Source organism: Pleurodeles waltl, chromosome 12, assembly GCF_031143425.1.
Source record: "Pleurodeles waltl isolate 20211129_DDA chromosome 12, aPleWal1.hap1.20221129, whole genome shotgun sequence".
Lineage (NCBI taxonomy): Eukaryota > Metazoa > Chordata > Amphibia > Caudata > Salamandridae > Pleurodeles > Pleurodeles waltl.
Window position 1 is genome coordinate 346759817 of NC_090451.1, and position 19052 is coordinate 346778868.

General features: G+C 44.6%; 1 protein-coding gene across 1 annotated transcript; it reads left to right on the plus strand.

Annotated features, from left to right (window-relative positions):
• The first annotated feature begins 13320 nt into the window (after window positions 1-13320).
• On the plus strand, window positions 13321-18615 carry CEBPA (CCAAT enhancer binding protein alpha). Its single transcript, XM_069216525.1, has one exon. The coding sequence runs from the start codon at window positions 13693-13695 to the stop codon at window positions 14485-14487; it is 795 nt and encodes a 264-aa protein (XP_069072626.1). The 5' UTR covers window positions 13321-13692; the 3' UTR covers window positions 14488-18615.
• The last annotated feature ends 437 nt before the right edge of the window (window positions 18616-19052 follow it).

Genomic DNA, 19052 nt, shown 5'->3' on the forward strand with positions numbered 1-19052 from the left:
ACACTTTTGTGTTGAAACGCGTTGCTATTTTAGGAGATTATATATATATTTTCTTTTTGCATCAGCTTGCTTTATGGAATTATTTAATATTTTGCTTAAATAAAGCTTTATGCTTGAGGAGTGGACATATTGGGTGCGACTTTCTCTTTTTGCCATTTAATGAAGTGGCAGAAATAATCTTTTTTGTATTTATAACGGGCTCCACTTCCCTTTTTGTCGCACCAGCCTCGTTTGGTGGATGTAGCCGGTTGCAGTGGGTTTCTATTTGTTAAAATATATATATATATATATATATATATATATTTTATTTTACTATTCCTAGTAGGGTGATGGTCTTTCAGCAAACATTGTGTGATTTTCTTTTCATTTCTTAGAGGTCTTATCTCTTTTCACGTAGTGTTGCTATATCAAGCATGTAAATAGTAACATGCAATATTCAATTTACTTTTTCTACAAGAAAACTTTTTTTTAAAGTTTTTTTCATTAAAGTATGTTTTATCTATGAATTTTCTTTCTAAGTTTTATTATATCAGCCTTGAAAAAGTCCTGAGCTTGGATGAAACATGTGTCAGTTAAATCATCTACTCAACAATCAGCACTGTAACATCTATAGTGATCATCTAGTTGGCTGAATCATCTTTGAAGCATCATTATTGTAACATTTATAGTGATTGCAATGATGAACTGAATAAGAAGTAAACACACTGTCTACTGAAACATATGGTGTTTTCCATTTGTTTGTTCTAATGTTGTGGAATGGCAAAATAGAGTCTCAGTGATATTGATTATACTAATATGAAAATAGGGAGCTTAAATACAAGAAGATATTTATGGCCTGATGGAGATATTGGTGCCAATAGTCCTGGTTTTTGACTGAAACCCATTCCTTGATGTGACGGCCACCCATCATTTTTAGATGTGGGTGATCCGATAGCTGAAAGCACGTATTCCCACCACTGTCTCTGCCATGAAACACCACCAGCGACAACAGTGTGATAAGGAAAAGAGGCTGCCAGTGGACCCCAACAACTCTTTCCGCCATGCAGATTTGGATGTGCTTTACAGCCAAGCAAAAAGTGGCGGGCTGGCCTCCACTTATGAGTTGGCAGGTTAGGGGGAGGCGATGGGGTGAAAACTCACAGTTTTTCCCCATTCCACCTTCATCTTCGACTGGGCATGACTGGACAACACCTGTCTTCACTGCTGCCAACACAACCCCTTCATTACTGGACTCGAAGATAGGGATGCTGCATTTCCAGGGTACGTTGGGTTGGACACTGCACTGGAAGTCAGGACCACTGCAGGCATATACATGTCACAGTAATATTTTAATATTTAAAAATCACCATGACATACATATGTTGAGAACATGATTGGATCAGACATGGCTGGAGGCACACTTGCACAACACCCATATCGCACACATACACATATGTCATTGTAGTGTCATTATTCATTGCCAAATTAATGTTGAGGCCACAATGAGGGTACAATCACACTTGATAACAGTGTCCATGTGTGCGCATTGCAAGGGAACCTGTACTTGCAGGTTTGTGCTTTCTTTTGTGTATGTGAGTCAGTACATGTGTGTGTGTGTGTGTGTGTGTGTGTGTGTGCGTGTGTGTGTTTTGGCTTGTTGAGGTGGAGGGAGCTGGTGTGTGTGATGTGGGTGTGTCTGTATGTGTGTCACTTGCATGTGGGATCAATGTTGTTGTGCATGTTACGTTGCCGTATGACACATTCTGGTGAGTGCTGTTGTTGTGTGGCGGACATTGTTGTGATGTGTGTAGTTGTGCTTGTTTGTGAACATGTCTATGTAGTTCTGTTGGTTGTGGTTGTGTCGTGTGTGGGTGCAGTGTCAATGGTGTGTGTACGTTGTGTCATGGATATATGTCAATGTCGGTTTCAGCATGTGTTGGTTGTGTTGTGTTGGAATCGTAATGGATGATGGTGTGTATGTGGTGTGTTGTGTCCTTTGTGATGCAGGGAGACACATATTGCCTAGGTACACTGTGTGTGTGTCAATTATCTCTATTCCATAGCCGCTGCTATTGTACGAAGTCCATCGGGTCCTGCTGCCGTCTCCCTCTATCAGCAATCCTTCACCACTCCACCGATTGCACAATTTTACCATCTAAATATGACAGTCAGAACACAGTCAGCTTGATGGTTTGCCACAGATGCGGCTTGGTTGTAATACCACCAAGATCTAAATCAAGCCTTAAGTCATTTGCACTAGGAGTGATCCACTACATTGTTGTAAGCATAAGGTACTGCCATCAATGTTATGTCACTGAAATCACAGGTTTAGTGAAAGATCAAAGAGCTACATAAAAGACAAGTGTAGCAAATGAGCCATGTACTTGCAGCATGAGTATGGTAGCTTTGCTGTATGTGTACAGTGAGCACTTTGAAACATATTGTCCCAGGAATCTGAGTAAAGCACAGAGTGGTAGGGTACTGCCATTTACAAAGAGCATATATTCCATTGAAATGTACTCTTGAAATGGCCAATACATTTGTGTCAGGCATTTAGCTTTACTGCTATACTGAAATGGTGCACAAAAATAACTTGAGTGAGTTTCTTTTCCTCACATATTTATTAGGGGCGGACGTCAAACTGCACTCCGCTGGCGGAGTTACATATTTTTTGCCACTCCACTACGCATGTAACGCGGAGTTCGAGCCAAACTCTACCGACTACAATGTGGCAGAGTTTTTTCTCGAGGCCAGCTCACCAACTTACCTTAGTGCAATTTCTGAGTCAAGGGAGAGCACCCAGCTAGATTTTACACCCGTAGGTGGTTACAACCGTTCGCACTGGGAAAGATGCTGCTCGAGTAGGCAATATACTCAAGCGGTGTTAACACCAACTTGAGCAGCATTGCCCTCTGGTGCACCACATGGTGCTGTTTGCACTGATTACTCAGAGTGGAACAAGCGCCTGGTGCTAAAAATCAGTGCAAGTCCTGATTTCTGCCCGCTCGTGGAACTCTGCAGAATCTTGCAGTGGTTTTATGTAACTCCATCGAATTCCACAGAGTCAAACTCCGTAAGTTCTACCCACCCCTAATATTTATCATGCAAGTGTCATGTTTGTTTTTATTTATTAAATACTTTTTAACATCACAATTCAGAATTACAAAACAACAATGTATGCCATTTGTCCTTTGCTTGCTGCTGTTATACTTTGAAATATCTGTCAAGATAATTTAAAGTGTTTCAGTTTTGTTGTGTGTTTTGGCATACTGCAGACATGTCCTCTGACACTATATATATATACTCTAAGATGATTGTCACTTTGTGAAAACATTCACTCAGTTTGCACTAGAGAGAATGTAAAGGTAAAGACCAATCTTTATGTTAAATAAACGTTGGTAATACCAGTAGATCTGGCTTATGAATGAAAGTGCCTTTTGTTTTACTTATGGGTGTAGAAATGCAATATGTCATCATACCCACTGTCTGTCACTCATCTTTTCACTCATGCATCCACTAATCAATCCACTATCTCATGCTTCCACTCACCGTTTAACATAGCCACAATAAAACACACACAAACTCACCATATGCAAGACAAATTAAAAAAATACAGGTAGAAAAATAGAAAACATACTGCCTTCTAAACATGGTGGGCGTGTGTTTGTAATAACAAAACTAAACATAACAGCTGGTGCCTGTCTTGCAAAGGTACTGCAAATAGTCTATTGTTTTAAAGTTCAAGCATGGTCATCACATTTAGAACCAACACATTGGCCATCTTTCTATGGTAAAACAGTGATACACTATACACAACAACATTCCATAACGATCTCCTGGTTTAGGGGAAGTGGCAACATGGAATGTGACACACTGCAAATAAAATTAGCAAGCAAGCCTGGAGAGCTGTAGTATCCTCTTAGGTAACATTAAAATAGAAAGAAGAGAAACAAACAAATGAAAAGGACATAAACAGGGGACGTTCAAAACCAAAGGACTGGCTAGCCAGCCCTTAAGCTGAAGCTCCCATTTTCAGGTGAATGTACACAATTGATCATAAAATGCCACAATTTACAGGGCAAAAAGCCAATGACTGAAGCAGACTGAGCCATTACTCCATTTTGTTCACTGTCATGGGTGTAAGCAGAGTGTAAATGACACTCAGATCAGTGAAGAAATTCTAGCAACAATTCTCCTAATGGGGTTTGTCAGAGACAGTAACTAATACCGAAATCATCCCCTACAAAGGTAATGTGACATTTTGTGTAACAAAACACCTATGTGTATCCTTTAATATAAAGAAATAACAATCCATTTTTAAATCCCTGTTGATGTTAACATATGCTTTTCACAATCAACATCTCAAGCCTAATGTTTTTATTATAAAGTTTCATATTAAACAGATCAGCCCTATGGCAACACAAATATTCTTCCTAGTGAACCAATCAAGCCTATCGCTGTAACCAGTGAACTGATAATGCCTCTATCAGTGACTTGACACTATGTACAACCCATGCCTACAGAAGTACACAGAAGGTGGCATCCATCAGGCATACATTTGTAAAATCACAAATGTGAACACAATTACAGTAGACAAAACAATATACAGCCCTTCTCAATACAGTCTAGCAAGAATCATCACAATCAAATTCTACACCCAGGGTTTGTCAGAGAGGGTGACCAACGCCATGACTCTTGACTATGATATCATCATCATTGTCTTTATTAAATTTTAAATAAAAATCATAAAATTATCCATTTAAAGCATGGTTCAAAGTGCAAAAAATAAAAACTGTCATAAATACTGTGTTTCCGATCAGGCACAAAATACATGAATACATATAAAAACAGACATCTCCCAAAATCACAAGATGATAAAAACTCCAAAACAGGATACAACAGGATAAGTGCAAATGCTATGATATTAATCTGTGAAATTGCATGCATCCAAATGCCTTTTTAGGACCTGTAAAATAATGCGACAACACTCCACTGTTAGAGGCCTACTGGCTGTACCATGAGCTTTTCACAACAAAGATGCCAAGCCTACTGCATTAGTAATAACTTTTAATAATAAACAGGCCAGACCAATAGCATTGCTCATACCATTCCCAGCTTGTCACCATAATCAACTCATACCTACTGCTATAGAGAGCAAAAGCTTTTCCACAAGGCTATCGCCAGGCATACAGTCATAAAATTGCAAATGTATACAAAATTACAGTTGGCAAAGTAGTGTCTCACCTAACAGGGCTTAACAAAGGCTCTCACGATGCAAATCTTTTATACACATGGTTTGTCTTAGGGGGTAACCAACACCAAATTCCTTGCCTACTAACGTAATCTATGAGATTCTTTTTAACAAAACTGTCTCTTCAAATCAGAGTGATAACAATCTACCCGTATATGTCTATTGATTTTAACATAAGCTTATTAAATCAGACATACTGCCTTTATCATAGCTATTCATGATAAACAATCAGGCATACAGCCTTTATCATTGGTTTTTCACCACAACCAATTTAAGCCAATTGCAATGAGCGTAAACCTTCTACAGAGCAACCATACAGCATACATTCTTAAAAGCACAAATGTTTACAAAGTTACAGTTGGCAAAGCAAAATGCTATCCCTCCTAAGATAGCCTGAAAAGGTAGTAAAATGTGGGTTATTGATTGAGGGGACTGAAAACCATTCTCAAGCAACAGCCAAAATCCTTGTCAGGGTGAACCACAAAAGTCACTAAATTATCCTGCGCTTAACCCTCTGGTAGCTTGGCACAAAAGCAGTCAGGCTTACCTTAGTGACACTGTGCAAAGTATTTATGCAGTTCACAAACAAAGAGAAAACCAACACAAGAAAAATCCCAAGCCAATTTAGAACAATGGCATACATTTTCATAACTAAAGTTAAACCACAATGACAAAAAAATCCATTAAGTTGAACCGGAGATATACAGTTTCAAAGTATTAGGTAGATACAGCAGCACAAAGAACCAATCATGGTCATCTGGTCATCCTAGACCAGGGGATAGTCATATCTTCAGGCCCACCATGATGGAGTGTGGGTCAGCTACAGGGACCTGGTTAGTCCTGCTGAAAACATTACCTTCTCAAAGTCTGCACAAAGAATTCATGGAGGAGTGCACTCTGATGCTAGCAAAGGGTCTATGGCCTGGAGAGGCACCTCTTGGTGATCGGGACTCACTCGCAGAGGCCAGCAGGGCTCAGGCAGGTTCAGGGAGGGCCTATGCAACAGGTCAGTTGACAGTATTTGGGAGCTTGTGATGCCCCTCTAGATCAGACAGAAGGTCAGACAACTGACCCTTGGAGTCACTCAAGTAGCCTGGGATGAAGGGAGCAGGTCCAGTCTTCCTTCCCAGAGAGCAGAGCAGGCCTCAAGCAGCAGAGCATTCCTCTGGAAGATGAAGGAAGTCTTCAAGCAGCAGGGCATTTGCCTAGTAGATGCAACGCAGTCCACTTGTGAGCAAGGCAGTCCTCAAGCAGCAGGACAGTCCTCTAGGGAACAAAGCAGTTCTTCTTGAGTACTTTTCACAGGTTCAAGACTGTACTGATGAGTGGCTCAGGAGAACCAATAGTTATGCCTGGTGCCAGACTTTGAAGTGAGGGGATTCCCTATACTAACCACACATCTGTTTCTGGAAAGTTCTTGCCTTCCCCTATGAAGGCTCTAAGGAGTATGGGGTGACAAAATATAGGGCAAGCCTGGTGTTGGATTCCTTTGTGTGTGTGCAGGAGGCAGAGCCCTTTGAAATGTAAGTGTGGCAGGACGCAGCTCCATCCCCAGAAATCCTGGCAGAATGACCCACCCTACATTTAGGGCCTGATTACAATCTTGGAGAATAGGGTTACTCTGTCAAAAATGTGATGGATATCCTGTCTGCCTTATTATGACTCCATTATATTCTGTGGAAATCGTAATGCAGCGGACAGAATATCTGTCATGTTTGTGGCGAAGTATGCAACAGACAGAATATTATTCACGTTTGTGATGGGATATTCCATCTTCCAAGATTGTAATCAGGCCCTTAGTCTCCTATTGTTCACTGTCTGAGCCTAATACGCATTCTTAAAGGAAGAGCAATTAACAGGCCCAGGCAGCTTAATACCCTGAGAAGGCAGGAAAGTTCCAATTTTCTAAAGTCGCATTTTCAAAATTTGTAATCTAAAATCCAACTTTACCTTTCTAGAGGATTTTAAATTACAATTTGTGTGAGTCTGAACCACATATTTCTACCCACTCTACCTACCCCCAATCTAAAGTTAGCACTTATTAAATGTAGTAAGGTAACTCAGTGTTAGTTAATGCGAAAGATAGGCCTTACAATAGTGTAAAAACAAGTTTAGAAGTGTTTCAGTAACAGCACAAGTAAAACATAAATCCATGTTGCTAGAAATTGTGTTTCTGGTTGGCAGAGGTATGCACCCTTTCCAAGGAGGTACCACAATATTAGCCATGGTAAGGCAGGTGCACACTAAAATTTAACCTGTTCTCACCCTCTGGTAGCTTGGCACACAGCAATCAGGCTTAATTAATGAGAAAATGTGTTAAGTGTTTGTGCAACATTTTAAACATTAAACAGTGAAACCACCACACAAACATATTGCGCACCAGTTAAAAAACTAAAGCTTAATTTCATAAACAAAACAAGACCAAAACAACAAAAGTCCAATAAATAGAAGAAGAGATATGGGGCCATATGTATGAACACTTTTTCCCATAGACACAGAATGGGTAAAAACCTTTGCTACATCTGGCCCATGAACTTTTAAAGATTAAAGATGCAAATAGCGCTTAGAAGCAAGGAGCACCTGTTGAGATGTCTGGTCGCTCTGCACTGGGACAAAGTCAAAAGTTCAGGCCTCTTGCGATAGAGCACAGGCCAGCAACAAGGCCCACGCAGGGCCTGCTGAACAACAGTACCTTAAACCTCATAGCAGCATGAGATATGTCTGTTCTCCAAACGCAACTGGGGCATTGCGCCAGACTTATCCACGTAATGGCGGTGATGCGTCGGGTCCGAGGGTGCCTTCTCTCATCTGTGTTGCTGCCAGACATAAACTCTGTAAATGATCTAGTTATCTAAGACAGTTTAATAGCATTTCAATGTCATACATGTGCCCCTGATGCTTCAAGCTCAGGCAGCTGGATGAATAAACAAAATCATCATAACTGTGCAGAAGAGCAGCACTTTTTTGTTGAAGCACACACCTTCTGTCCAAACGGAAAATGTACCCCTGGCTCCCAACCAGTGGCTCCCGACCAGTGGCTAAGCCAAAGCCTCTTTCTTTGTGATTCCTTCTTGCTCTTGCCTTCTTTTTCCCTCTTTCCTTCTTGCTTGCTTTCATTCCTTTTTTCTTGCTTTTCTTGCTTCGTTCTTGCTTACATTCCTTCTTTCCTTCCTTATCTCTTACCTCCTTTCTTTCATTCTTTCTTTTTCTTTTTTCTTTTCTTTCTTTCTTGCTCTTATGTCTCTTTCTTTTTTCCTGCTTTCATTGTTTCTTACTCTCATTTATTCTTTCCTTCTTTCTTTTTTTCTGTCTTTCTATTCTTTCCTTTCTTCTTTCTGTCTGTCTTTCTACCCATCATTCTTTCATTTTGCCTTCTTTCTAGTCTTCCTTCAGTTTCTTGCCTTCCTTTTGTTCTTTCTTCCCTTTCTTTGTTTGCCTTCTTTCCTTCTTTTTGACTTCCTTATTTTCCTTCTTTCTTGACTTCCTCCTGTTTCCTTTTTCCCTTGCTTATTTCCTACCTTCCTTTTTCTTCCCTTCATTCCTGCTTTCTATTCTTCTCTCTTTCCTTCTTTTTCCCTTCTTTCCTTTATTCCTTAGTAATGGCAAGAGGCTGTCAGCCAATGGCACAACAATTGACTTTTACTTTTTCAGGTCTGTGTTAGCAAAGACCTTTTTGATTTTCCTAAAATTATTTGTATGACTTAGTTACTTATTGAGGTTTTTAGTCACGTTCGATTGCGGTTGTGTCATTTATGCTTTTCTCCACCCACTCGAGCATGCATCAAGAGTCTAAGTGCCATCCCACGTTTGCAATTGGCTGACTTCACTTTGAGTTAACGCATGCTACCCGTTCACTAGGAGCTCATCCACACACAAAGTAGTTTCCCTCAGTGCCAGGGAGTAATATGGTAATGCGTGTTTTTTTTTTTGCCCAAAAAACATTTTGCATGTAGTCAGTAATTTGATTTTTTTTTTTATATTGGCCGTCGTCCGGTGGCTTTCCAAACAATAAAGTTTTGCAAAAGACATGACAAAACAAGAAAAGAAAAAAGTTGGTGGCGGACGTCAGACTTATTGGTTTTGTCAATGCTTGTTGTGGTTTGCTTCCTTATGCATTATTTAACTTTTACTGACGTGTTTTCTGTTCCCTTTGTGTAGTTCTATTACATACTTTTTGTTATTTCTATGTCCTTACATCGTTCAGCATTTCGGTGATGTATTGTGTCCCCGTTATGTGCTTCTTCCTGACTCCCTTTAATAGGTCAGTTCTTCTTCCTGCTGTTTTTTTTACCCCCCCGCACACTATGTTTGCCCTTGTGACATTCTTTCACTCCTCGCCTTCTCCTTATAGCTTGGACCCAACTTCTACCCATACCTCTCTTTCCCATCCTCTCTTTGTTCCTGCCTGTGGCACTCGCCGGTGATGCTGAGAGCAGCAGCATGACCTCCACTGGGCGGTAGATCGCTGTATATGTCCTTCTGCACCTCGTGCGAGGGAGCTGAGAGCTCAGGACAGAGGTCCAACGACCACGGTTCGCCTCAGACATAGTCGTTTATTGGCGACATTGCCCACTGGTAAATCCGGTTTCGGCTGTCAGGTACACAGCGGGTGCCACAGTTTCGGAAACCACGACTCGGGATATCTTATCTTGCATACGTTACAAGTGTACTTACCTCACAGTTGGGGAGCCCGCCTCATTAGCATATCCTCCGTGGTTTGGTCTTTTCTCCCGCGCTGTGAAGCTGGACCTGCGACTGTAACTCGTGCCACAAGTAGCAGAACTAAAAGATAAACCAGGCAGCTGAACCCCCGCCTCCATCCCAGTGATGGCCTCGTAGGACCTTCTCACTGGGCTGCAGCCCGGATGCTAGTAATGCGTCGAATCACTTATGAAAGGAAATGGCATTTTGTTTCGTCTTCTGTAGGCTTGTTAGCCAGCGCGTGCCCTGGCGCTGCAAGGGTGCAGGGGGCCTACAGCAAGCACCATCCTGTAATTTTGTAAATTGATAGCAATATCCCCACCCCCAAATAATTTTGGTGTAGTTTACTCCATATGCGTCTCTGTCAATGATGATTTAGGTGCAGTGGCACCCGCGCCTACTGTACTCTGATTATTCCTGTATTTAACTATCCAGTCGGTGGTCAGGGGACTCATTTTTCTTTACCTCCTGCACTAGGCTCGTGGCACCCTTGCTACGCTACTACTTGGCCGATCACACCGGTGGACGCCAGTACCGCTGCACCTGGTGCACCATTGATAACCCCTGAAGACAGGCCACATTGAGAAGTAAAGTAAGAACATACGCAACATACGTAAAGGGTTACGGGAAGTGTTCAGAATCTGCAGATTCACGTTCTGGAAGGGTGCGCTGGTCTGGAATAAGCCTTTATTTGGAACGGCAGAGGGGAAAACTTCAAGTCGTAAGGCCGTTACAGCTTAGAATGCCTGCAAATTAATGTGATCTCCATTGATTCGTGATACCTGCGAGACGATGAAGAACCGTTTATTAAAGGCTCTCGACTTCGTTTTGTAAATCGCTTCAAGGCACTGTGACTTTTGGGAAAGTAGGGAAACTGATACGCCAAGACAAAAGTGACATGCCAGGGTCACCCACTTGGCTGAAGAAGGAAGCCTCTGCAGTGAGGTTACTGCCCTCAAACCATCTCTACTAGACCCTGGTCTTTGAAATATTGGAACAAGCATTGGCAATGCCAATAGGTCCTGCGTTTGAATGGACTGCCAAACTAGATCAAAAATCCAGGTAGGTTAATGACTGCTCTCCTTTCATCTGAGCTGCTGCCTGAGGAAAACACCATACATTATCTCATTATCTAAGACACTTTAATAGTATTGCAAGTTCCTGAGAGCGTCCCTGAAATTCCAACCTCAAGAGGGCTGGATAAATAGACAAAATGACCACAGCTGAGTTGAGGGCATGCACGTTTTTTGTGTGGAAGTGCACAAGTTCTGCCCAATGGAAACATTTACTCCTGGCTCCCAACATGTGGGCGAAACTTAAGCCCTTGTCTAGTGATGCTCTCATAATTCTCTGGCAACAGCTGAACTGTCAAGCCAGACAATAAAAATGTTGGTTTAGTGTCATGCAAACTCTTGAGGTAAAATACTCCCTAGAATGCAGAAATATCTGGCACTCCTGCCACGTGTCTCCTGCTCCTGTACCTCAAAGAAACTATGGGACAATCAAGCACTATGTGAGGCATCTGCTTTGAAGCAGTTATTGGCTATGGGCAGTGGAGTAAGAGTTGACAAGATATACAAATGGGCAATGTCTCAGCGGGATGCAGGCCTTCATTTCATTTAAGGAAGCTGCTACGTATTTACCTACAAATGTTGTGATGCACGGACGTATATATGGTGCCCAAATGAGTGGCCAAAGGGATTGAGCAGCTCTCCTGCATGAGCTTCGGTGACGAGAACATTCTTAAAGTAACCGACTCTCCATTCCCTCTTAGTAAAGTATGGAGATACAGTGTATGCTTCTAGGTGCTTTGCAGCATTCTCCTCGTTTTGCTCTCTATACTGACTCATGCAAGGTGTATAGGCGCTCTGAAGCAGGAGCCTTATTGCTCCCAAATGTATTCTGATATATGTCAGACTTATAAGCACTGTGTAGTTATTGCCTCGTCTTTACCCATTGCTGGTTACTCTTTATATGCTGTATCAGCTCTCTCTTTGGTGTGTCGGTTGGGTTGGTGATTGCTGGTTGTGAAATGTGTAGTGTGTGCTGGACTGGTGATGGCTGGTTGTAATACCTGTCTAGTGTGTCCTGAACTGGTTATTGCAGGTTTTGATATGTGTAGTGTGTGCTGTAGTGATGACTGCCGGTTGTGATATGTGCTGCCAGTACTGGACTGGTGATTGCTGCTTATGATGTGTATAGTCTGTGCTGGGCTGGTGATATTAGGTGGTGATACATGTGTGGTGTGTGCCGGACTGGTGATTGCTGGTTGTGATGTGTGTAGTGTGTGCTGGGCTGATGACATGCCTGTGACGTGTGTAGTATATGCTGGACTGGTGATTGCTGCTTGTGATATGGGTAGTGTGTGCTGGGTTGGTGATTTTTGGTGGTGATACGTGTGTGGTGTGTGCTGGACTGATAATTGCTGGTTGTGATGTGTGTAGTGTGTGCTGGATTGGTGATTGCTGGTTGTGCTATGTGTAGTATGTGCTGGATTAGCCCTTTCTGTCAATGTTCTTTGTACTCAATTACCCTTGTTAATTTCGATCTGCGGGTTCACTTTTGTCCATGTTAGTCGTGTTTTGTGCTCTACACAGACCCAACTTGACAGGGTCCGTTTAGCACTACTTGCTAGTGCTATCCGTGCTGAACTGAACTTTGCTGGGCAGCTTGGTTTACTGGTATGTGCTGGCCCGGTCTATCGTGTGCGCTGTCTGTTTTTTGTATGCTTTAGTGGTCCTTTCTATCAATGGCGTTTTAGCACTCGCTGGCAGTGCCTTAAATGTAGATTGGACCTAGCTGATTGTAAAAGGCAAACTGGGCTGGCCCTGCTGACAGTGCCCTGTGTGCTGGATTGGCCATGGCTTATTATATTTCTCAAACTGGACTGGTCGGTGGTGACAGGGAACTGTGTGCAGGGCTGTCCAAGGATGATTAGCATCCATTCTCACACTGCACTGGTTCTTGTTGGCAGTGCCCTGTGTACTGAATGGACCCTTGCAGACTATAACCCTCAGACTGGAGTGACCCTTAATGGCGGTGCCCTTTGGGCAGGACTGGCCTTAGCCAATTGCCAACTTCAGTGCCCTGCGTGCTGGACTGGCCATAGCCAATTGCCATCTTCAGACTGGAGTGGCCCATGATGGCAGTGCCCTGTGTGCCTGACTGGCCATAGCTGATTAACAGCTTCAGACTGGGCTGGTTCTTGGTGGCAGCTTTGCGCTACATTTGCCTCAGCTGATGGCAAACCTTAGACAGACCTGGCCCCTGTTGGCAGTGACATCCAGAGAGGCAGGGCTCGCGCTGCGCAGCTGTTCCTATCCCGGTCAAAGGTTCAGGGCAGGGGGCTGGCACTAGAGGGCGCCTGGCGCGAGCGCTCTATATATACGGGGCGGAAGGCAGGGAGCCCTGAGCGCAGAGAGCACCCAGGGTGGAGGGCGGCAGCTGGACTGACTCAGAGCACTGTATCCCAGCCTACACCTGCGCGCCGAGGCAGTGAGAACCAACAGTTGTCAGTTTCACTGGGACTCCCCGAGCAGCTGAGCTGTGAGTGCTGCACCCAGGCTCGCACCAGGCGCTACATCAGAGGCTGACTGTGCGCTGGAGTCACCGATCGTGAGGTAGATCGGGCCCCGGACGCGCAGTGCTCTCGCTCTGTCCCTCTCCAACCAACTCTTCCACTCGCCACCAGGGCAGCCGGTCCCCGCCTCACGCTGGATTCCCGCAGCTGCTCGCCATGCTTCACGGGCTATAGGAGCTCCATGGAGTCGGCGCACCTGTACGAGGCGGAGCCCCGGCTGAACCACCCGCAGCCCCAGCAACACCAGCAGCCGCACTTCGGCTATCGGGAGCCACCTGCTGCTGGAGACCTGAGCGACTTGTGCGACCAGGAGAGCTCCATCGACATCAGCGCCTACATCGACCCGGCCACCTTCAACGACGAGTTCCTGGCCGACCTGTTCCACAGCAGCCGCTCCAAGCAGCCCGCAGAGTATCAGTACCCGCCTCCGCCGGCCGCCATGTACGGCTGCATCTCCTACATGGACAGCAAGGCAGAGCAGCGGTCCCTCCTCATCAAGCAGGAGCCCCGCGACGAGGGGCCCCATCGGAGCTCAATCTATCCTGGGGGGCCCTCACCGCATCTACAGTACCAGGTGGCGCACTGTGCGCAGACCACCATGCACCTGCAGCCCGGACATCCCACGCCACCTCCCACCCCAGTGCCCAGCCCGCAGCACCACAGGGCAGCTGTCAAGCGTCCACACTCCCCCGAGACTAACCGCAGCGGCAGCCGCTCCAAGAAGACCTTGGACAAGGGAAGCTCGGAGTACCGAGTGCGCCGGGAACGCAACAACATTGCGGTGCGCAAGAGCCGCGACAAGGCCAAGCAGCGCAACGCCGAGACCCAGCAGCGGGTGCTGGAGCTTTCCACCGACAACGAGCGGCTGCGCAAACGGGTGGAGCAGCTAACTCGAGAGCTAGACGCTCTGCGGGGGCTCTTCCGGCAGCTCCCCGAGACCTCCCTGCTCAAGGCCATGGGCACCAACTGCGTCTGATTAGGAATGCGCAACTTCAGGGGTCACAGACTCATTCAAAAACCAACTGCGCAACTCTGCAGTCATCAAAGACTCGCGCAGACCCGGCGCTGGTAACGCCAAGCTCCTGTGGAGTCAGGGCGAGCTGGGGCTGCAGAGATTGACTGTGAAGCTCGAGGGGTACGCAAACTCTTCCACGGGCAGAGGGCTGCCCCGGAAAATTGAAGCAGCATTTCCAAAGACTCATGCAGAAGCTAAGCAGCTGTACACAAGACTGTACCACACGCGGTCCTCCAAATTTGTGCAGAGCAGCAGCTGCCCCCAAGAGACCGTGCAGCAGTGGGGCCATTTAAAGACTGGGCAGCCCCAGAATAAATACTTAAATCGACCTCTCGGCACTGGTGTCACCCAAAGACTCGGGTTAAGCCAAGGCTGATGCACAACTCTGGACTCCTGTGCACCAGAGGGAATACCGAGGCCCCGAAAGAGTGCGCCATTCAGAGGTCTGCTTAAACCTGTCCGGGGTCAGTACAACTGGCCAACCACGAGGTCACCAAAACAGGCATGCAGAATAGACTCCATAACCCTGGGGTCGCCTAAAACTGTGCATTTTCAGAACCTCTGTTCCAAAATGCTCTTCTAGGACTAGGCCACAGACTTGCCAAACAGGCCTCGGTCAGAGGAGGCCACACATTTCTGGACTGGTGCAACAAGTCACGCAGGGAGATAGCTCCAAACCTTCGGGGTTCTTTTCAAACTCACCACGGACCAAAAGCTACACATGGAGGCTGGACTTAAAAAAATGCATTTAGGGTTATTCATGCCAGGTTAGCATTGTTCCCAGGGCTACACCAAATTGCATTTCTGGGGTCATATATGTAGTGACAGGAAAACTCACTGTTCGCCGGGGATACACTTCTCTTTAGGCATCATATACATACCAATGAAAGGCCACAGCTACCCTAGGACTATATGCCCAGCGCTGTGCTGCAAGGGGCGTATATTTGCATGCGCAAGGCCACAACATCCACCTCAGGGTTCGCTTAAAGGCACTTTTAGCACCGCAACTGCTCCCCGCGCATTTCGTACCTTCCAGTTCTGTTACATATAGAAAGTCACGTGCCTAAACTGCTCACCGAAGTGCCTTAAAGGCTTCTCTTATATATAGTGCTTTGTTAATCTCCAAAATAAACAGAAAGCCTTTCCCGTGTAATAGAACTCGTGGGTCGAGTGCCACAGACACCTAAGGTGAGAAAAGCGCAAGGAAAGCCATAACAAGGAAGCATACATCGACGCCCATATTTGTACATACCATAATACGGTAAATTGGACAGGGTTGTCCAGGGCCTAGGCTTCCTCTAAAGTATGGACCACGCACATTCAAGGGCAGTCAGATGAGTTCCGTGGGGTTTAGCATTGCTAAATTTTCCTGAGTACCTCTAGACATTGATACAGGGTCAAAGTTAGACTTATCAGGTGTAGGCACCTCGCGGCAGGCCCCAACGAGAGCTGAAGCAGACAGGTCGGACCCTGAGAATGAACCAGATGGTACCAAATTCACACGGTAAGAAATGCACCCCCTCTAGTGGAATATGCTAGTGCAACATCTGCTGCACCAGAACTGTTTTGTGAGGCTCATCCATGCTGTTTGACACTGGTACCAGAACTGCTTTCGACGTACTGGGAGATCACCGCCCTGACCAAATGCTCCACCTATGCCTGACCAAAGGTGCTTTTCCTGGCTGAACTTTGAATTTCACAGTTATGCCTAAAAGAGTTTGCTGACATAAACTCTAGCTGTAATATTTTGTAATTCGCGCCTTTTTTGTTAACGACACATTGCTAAGATAAAACTGTATTCACTGTTCAATGGGTGTAAAGTGAGTCCCTATGTGCCTTGCATTAAAAAGTGGCCTTTTAGACTTTGTTATAGGCTGACGTCAGTGAAAAGTAAAGTGTTTGCTGAACTATGACGTTGCCTGTCCTTTGTACATGAGATTAATGTCATACAATTCATCTGATTGTGGCCTAATTGTGCAGTCATTGTTTGTTCTGAAAGCGTGGCCCAGCCACTTGTACCCGTGTTGGCGTCAGATGCATTACAATAGCAGCCTTTCCTTACATTCATGTATTTCTAAAGAGGGGACTGGACCACCTCTGATCGAATCGTTGCTGTCAGATTGTTGACATCCAGTCTTCCTCAGTTATGCTCATCCAAAAAAAAACATCAGTAGATCTTAAAAGATGCAGATGTTTTTATTTCTGACTTTCAGAAATTCACAGCTGCACAGACGGGTCTTTCCATCTGATAAATGGAATGGTGTCGGACTAAAAATCAGAAACCAACATATGTTTATCCAATAAATGGGTTGGGCTTGTAAATTGGAATGTGATTTTTGCTCAAAAATGAAACCTGTGTCTGCAAGAGTGAACGGTTAACGATGGAACACAGCGTAGAACGAGGTAAAGCCGTCATCTGATGGTCAGTCGGGTGATTCCATTTGGGACCCCAGTGTGCAGTGGTGATAACATTACGAACGCCATTAGTTTGGAAAACCAAACGTAATAGCACGTTTTCGTATTTTGTGAGGAGTCTGGGCAGGCGACAAGGGAAAGCAAATCCCTCTCAGGGCGGAATTGGGAGGGGCAGTTACAAAAGTTGACCTTTACTCAGTGAACAGCGTTTGACAGACACCCTGAATGGTTTCAGCACCGCCTTTGATAATGTCAAGGTTTGCAGACAGACCAGGTCTTTTCACAGGTGCCCAGTGCGCGAGAGAAGCGCACCGACATGCCCTAGTTCTCATTAATGTGTCAACAAGGTGCACGCACGCGCCTGACTCCACAACATGGCGTTTAAAAAGTTAATCAAGACAGTGGGGGACCCAGAGACGGGTTGTCTTATCAGGTTGCACACGTCTTCATATTGTCATTTGAATAGCACAGAGATGTCACCGGTGTGGTTTCCCAGCACTGTAATCATTCTATTAACACCACCTGTCCATGGTGACTTTTTTTTACAACTTGAAGGGGTTCTGCTCTGGGGAATTGCCTTTGTCTTCATTTTCAACTTTAAAATCTTGCCAAGAAATGTCTCAATGTGCAATGTAATCTGAAATATTTAAATGCCATTTCTGTTCTATTCTCGCTTTCCACACACTTGCCAAATGTTCTTTAGGTTGTGTAGAAGAATAGTTCTTAATTTTTGACACAGCGATATTGGTGACAGATAAGGTCTGCTGCCAGCATCGTAGAATGTACCCAATACAGCGCAGTGCATTAAGAGAACCTATGAAGCTAGTGTGGTGGATTTAAAATCCAACCCCTGAGTTGCAGGTACTCCTGGGAGCGGGCCCAGAGGAAGGAGGAGTGACACTTGTCCTAGTTTTCCATGACTGAGTTTCATGTTGTGCACAAGGGAACACGGGACATCTTTGTTAATACTGCAAGTGCATTCGAACATGCAGACTGTACTACCTCGCAATCGCAGGAAAACTGACCCCCAAGAAGTCCAGTAGGACGGTGTGACTAATAAATGCCTCTGACATTTCACTTTTTTTAAATGCAAAAGAAGAGGAAGTGTCACGCTAGAAGCGCACGGGATGGAGCGCTGGTCTCACATTTACAAATGGATGGGGAGGGGGTAGGAACTGGAATCTGCTGTGATTAGAAAATGCAGGTAGTATTGCTGCACCAGTGAGGGCCGAAGCTCCTTGGAGACTGTTGAACTCTCGCCTCTGGCCAGAAAGGCCCTGAGGAGTCTAGTAACACCATCACCTGAAGACGGTAAATGCAATAAGCGATCCTGGGGGTGTCTCTGATACAATGCTGTATTCACCCATACATCTGCACCGCCAGTGACACCACCAGAGCTGAGAGCACACCTCAAATTCTCCCTGCACATGAGCACCAAACTCTCCCACCAGGGCTGCCACGCTTCCCTCTACAACCTCTTGCTAGATTGAAAGAAAGCCATATTGTACTTTACCTTTGGTTGAGAAAAGTGTAAGTGAATTATTTTGTATGGAAAATATAAGAAATGAAACAATGTGTTTTTTTACCTTTAAAATGTAACTCGGTGAGTTTTGAAACATTGAGTTTGAATTATCATTCAATTTCTTAAATAAAGTATAAAAAATATATTGTCTACTTCTCTGTGTGTGGTGTCTTATTTATGTTCATATGTACAGATATTTGATATATGTTATGAAATAATCTTGAGGTAATGCTGGGAAAATTATCCAATCATCCATTGATACTGGTCAGCATATACATTTTCAGAAGCAATCATTTTTACACAATAATATCTAAAAACGGTTTGATTAGTGGGAGGCTGCGAAGACTAATTTGTTAAGCAATACCACTCAGCATAATTGACAACAAATATACCTTACCTCTAACAAGCATTGGTAGTGTCAATAAGTCTCAGCTTTAAAAGTTTTTAGGTGGTCGCATGTACAGGCACACAAATGTCTGACAATTTTGCATTGTCTTTTTATGAAAGAAAATGAATGTTAAGATGCCTCCCCAATGAACACCCTTGCAACGCATGCGCACTCGTGCTTTGTGACACATATATATATGCG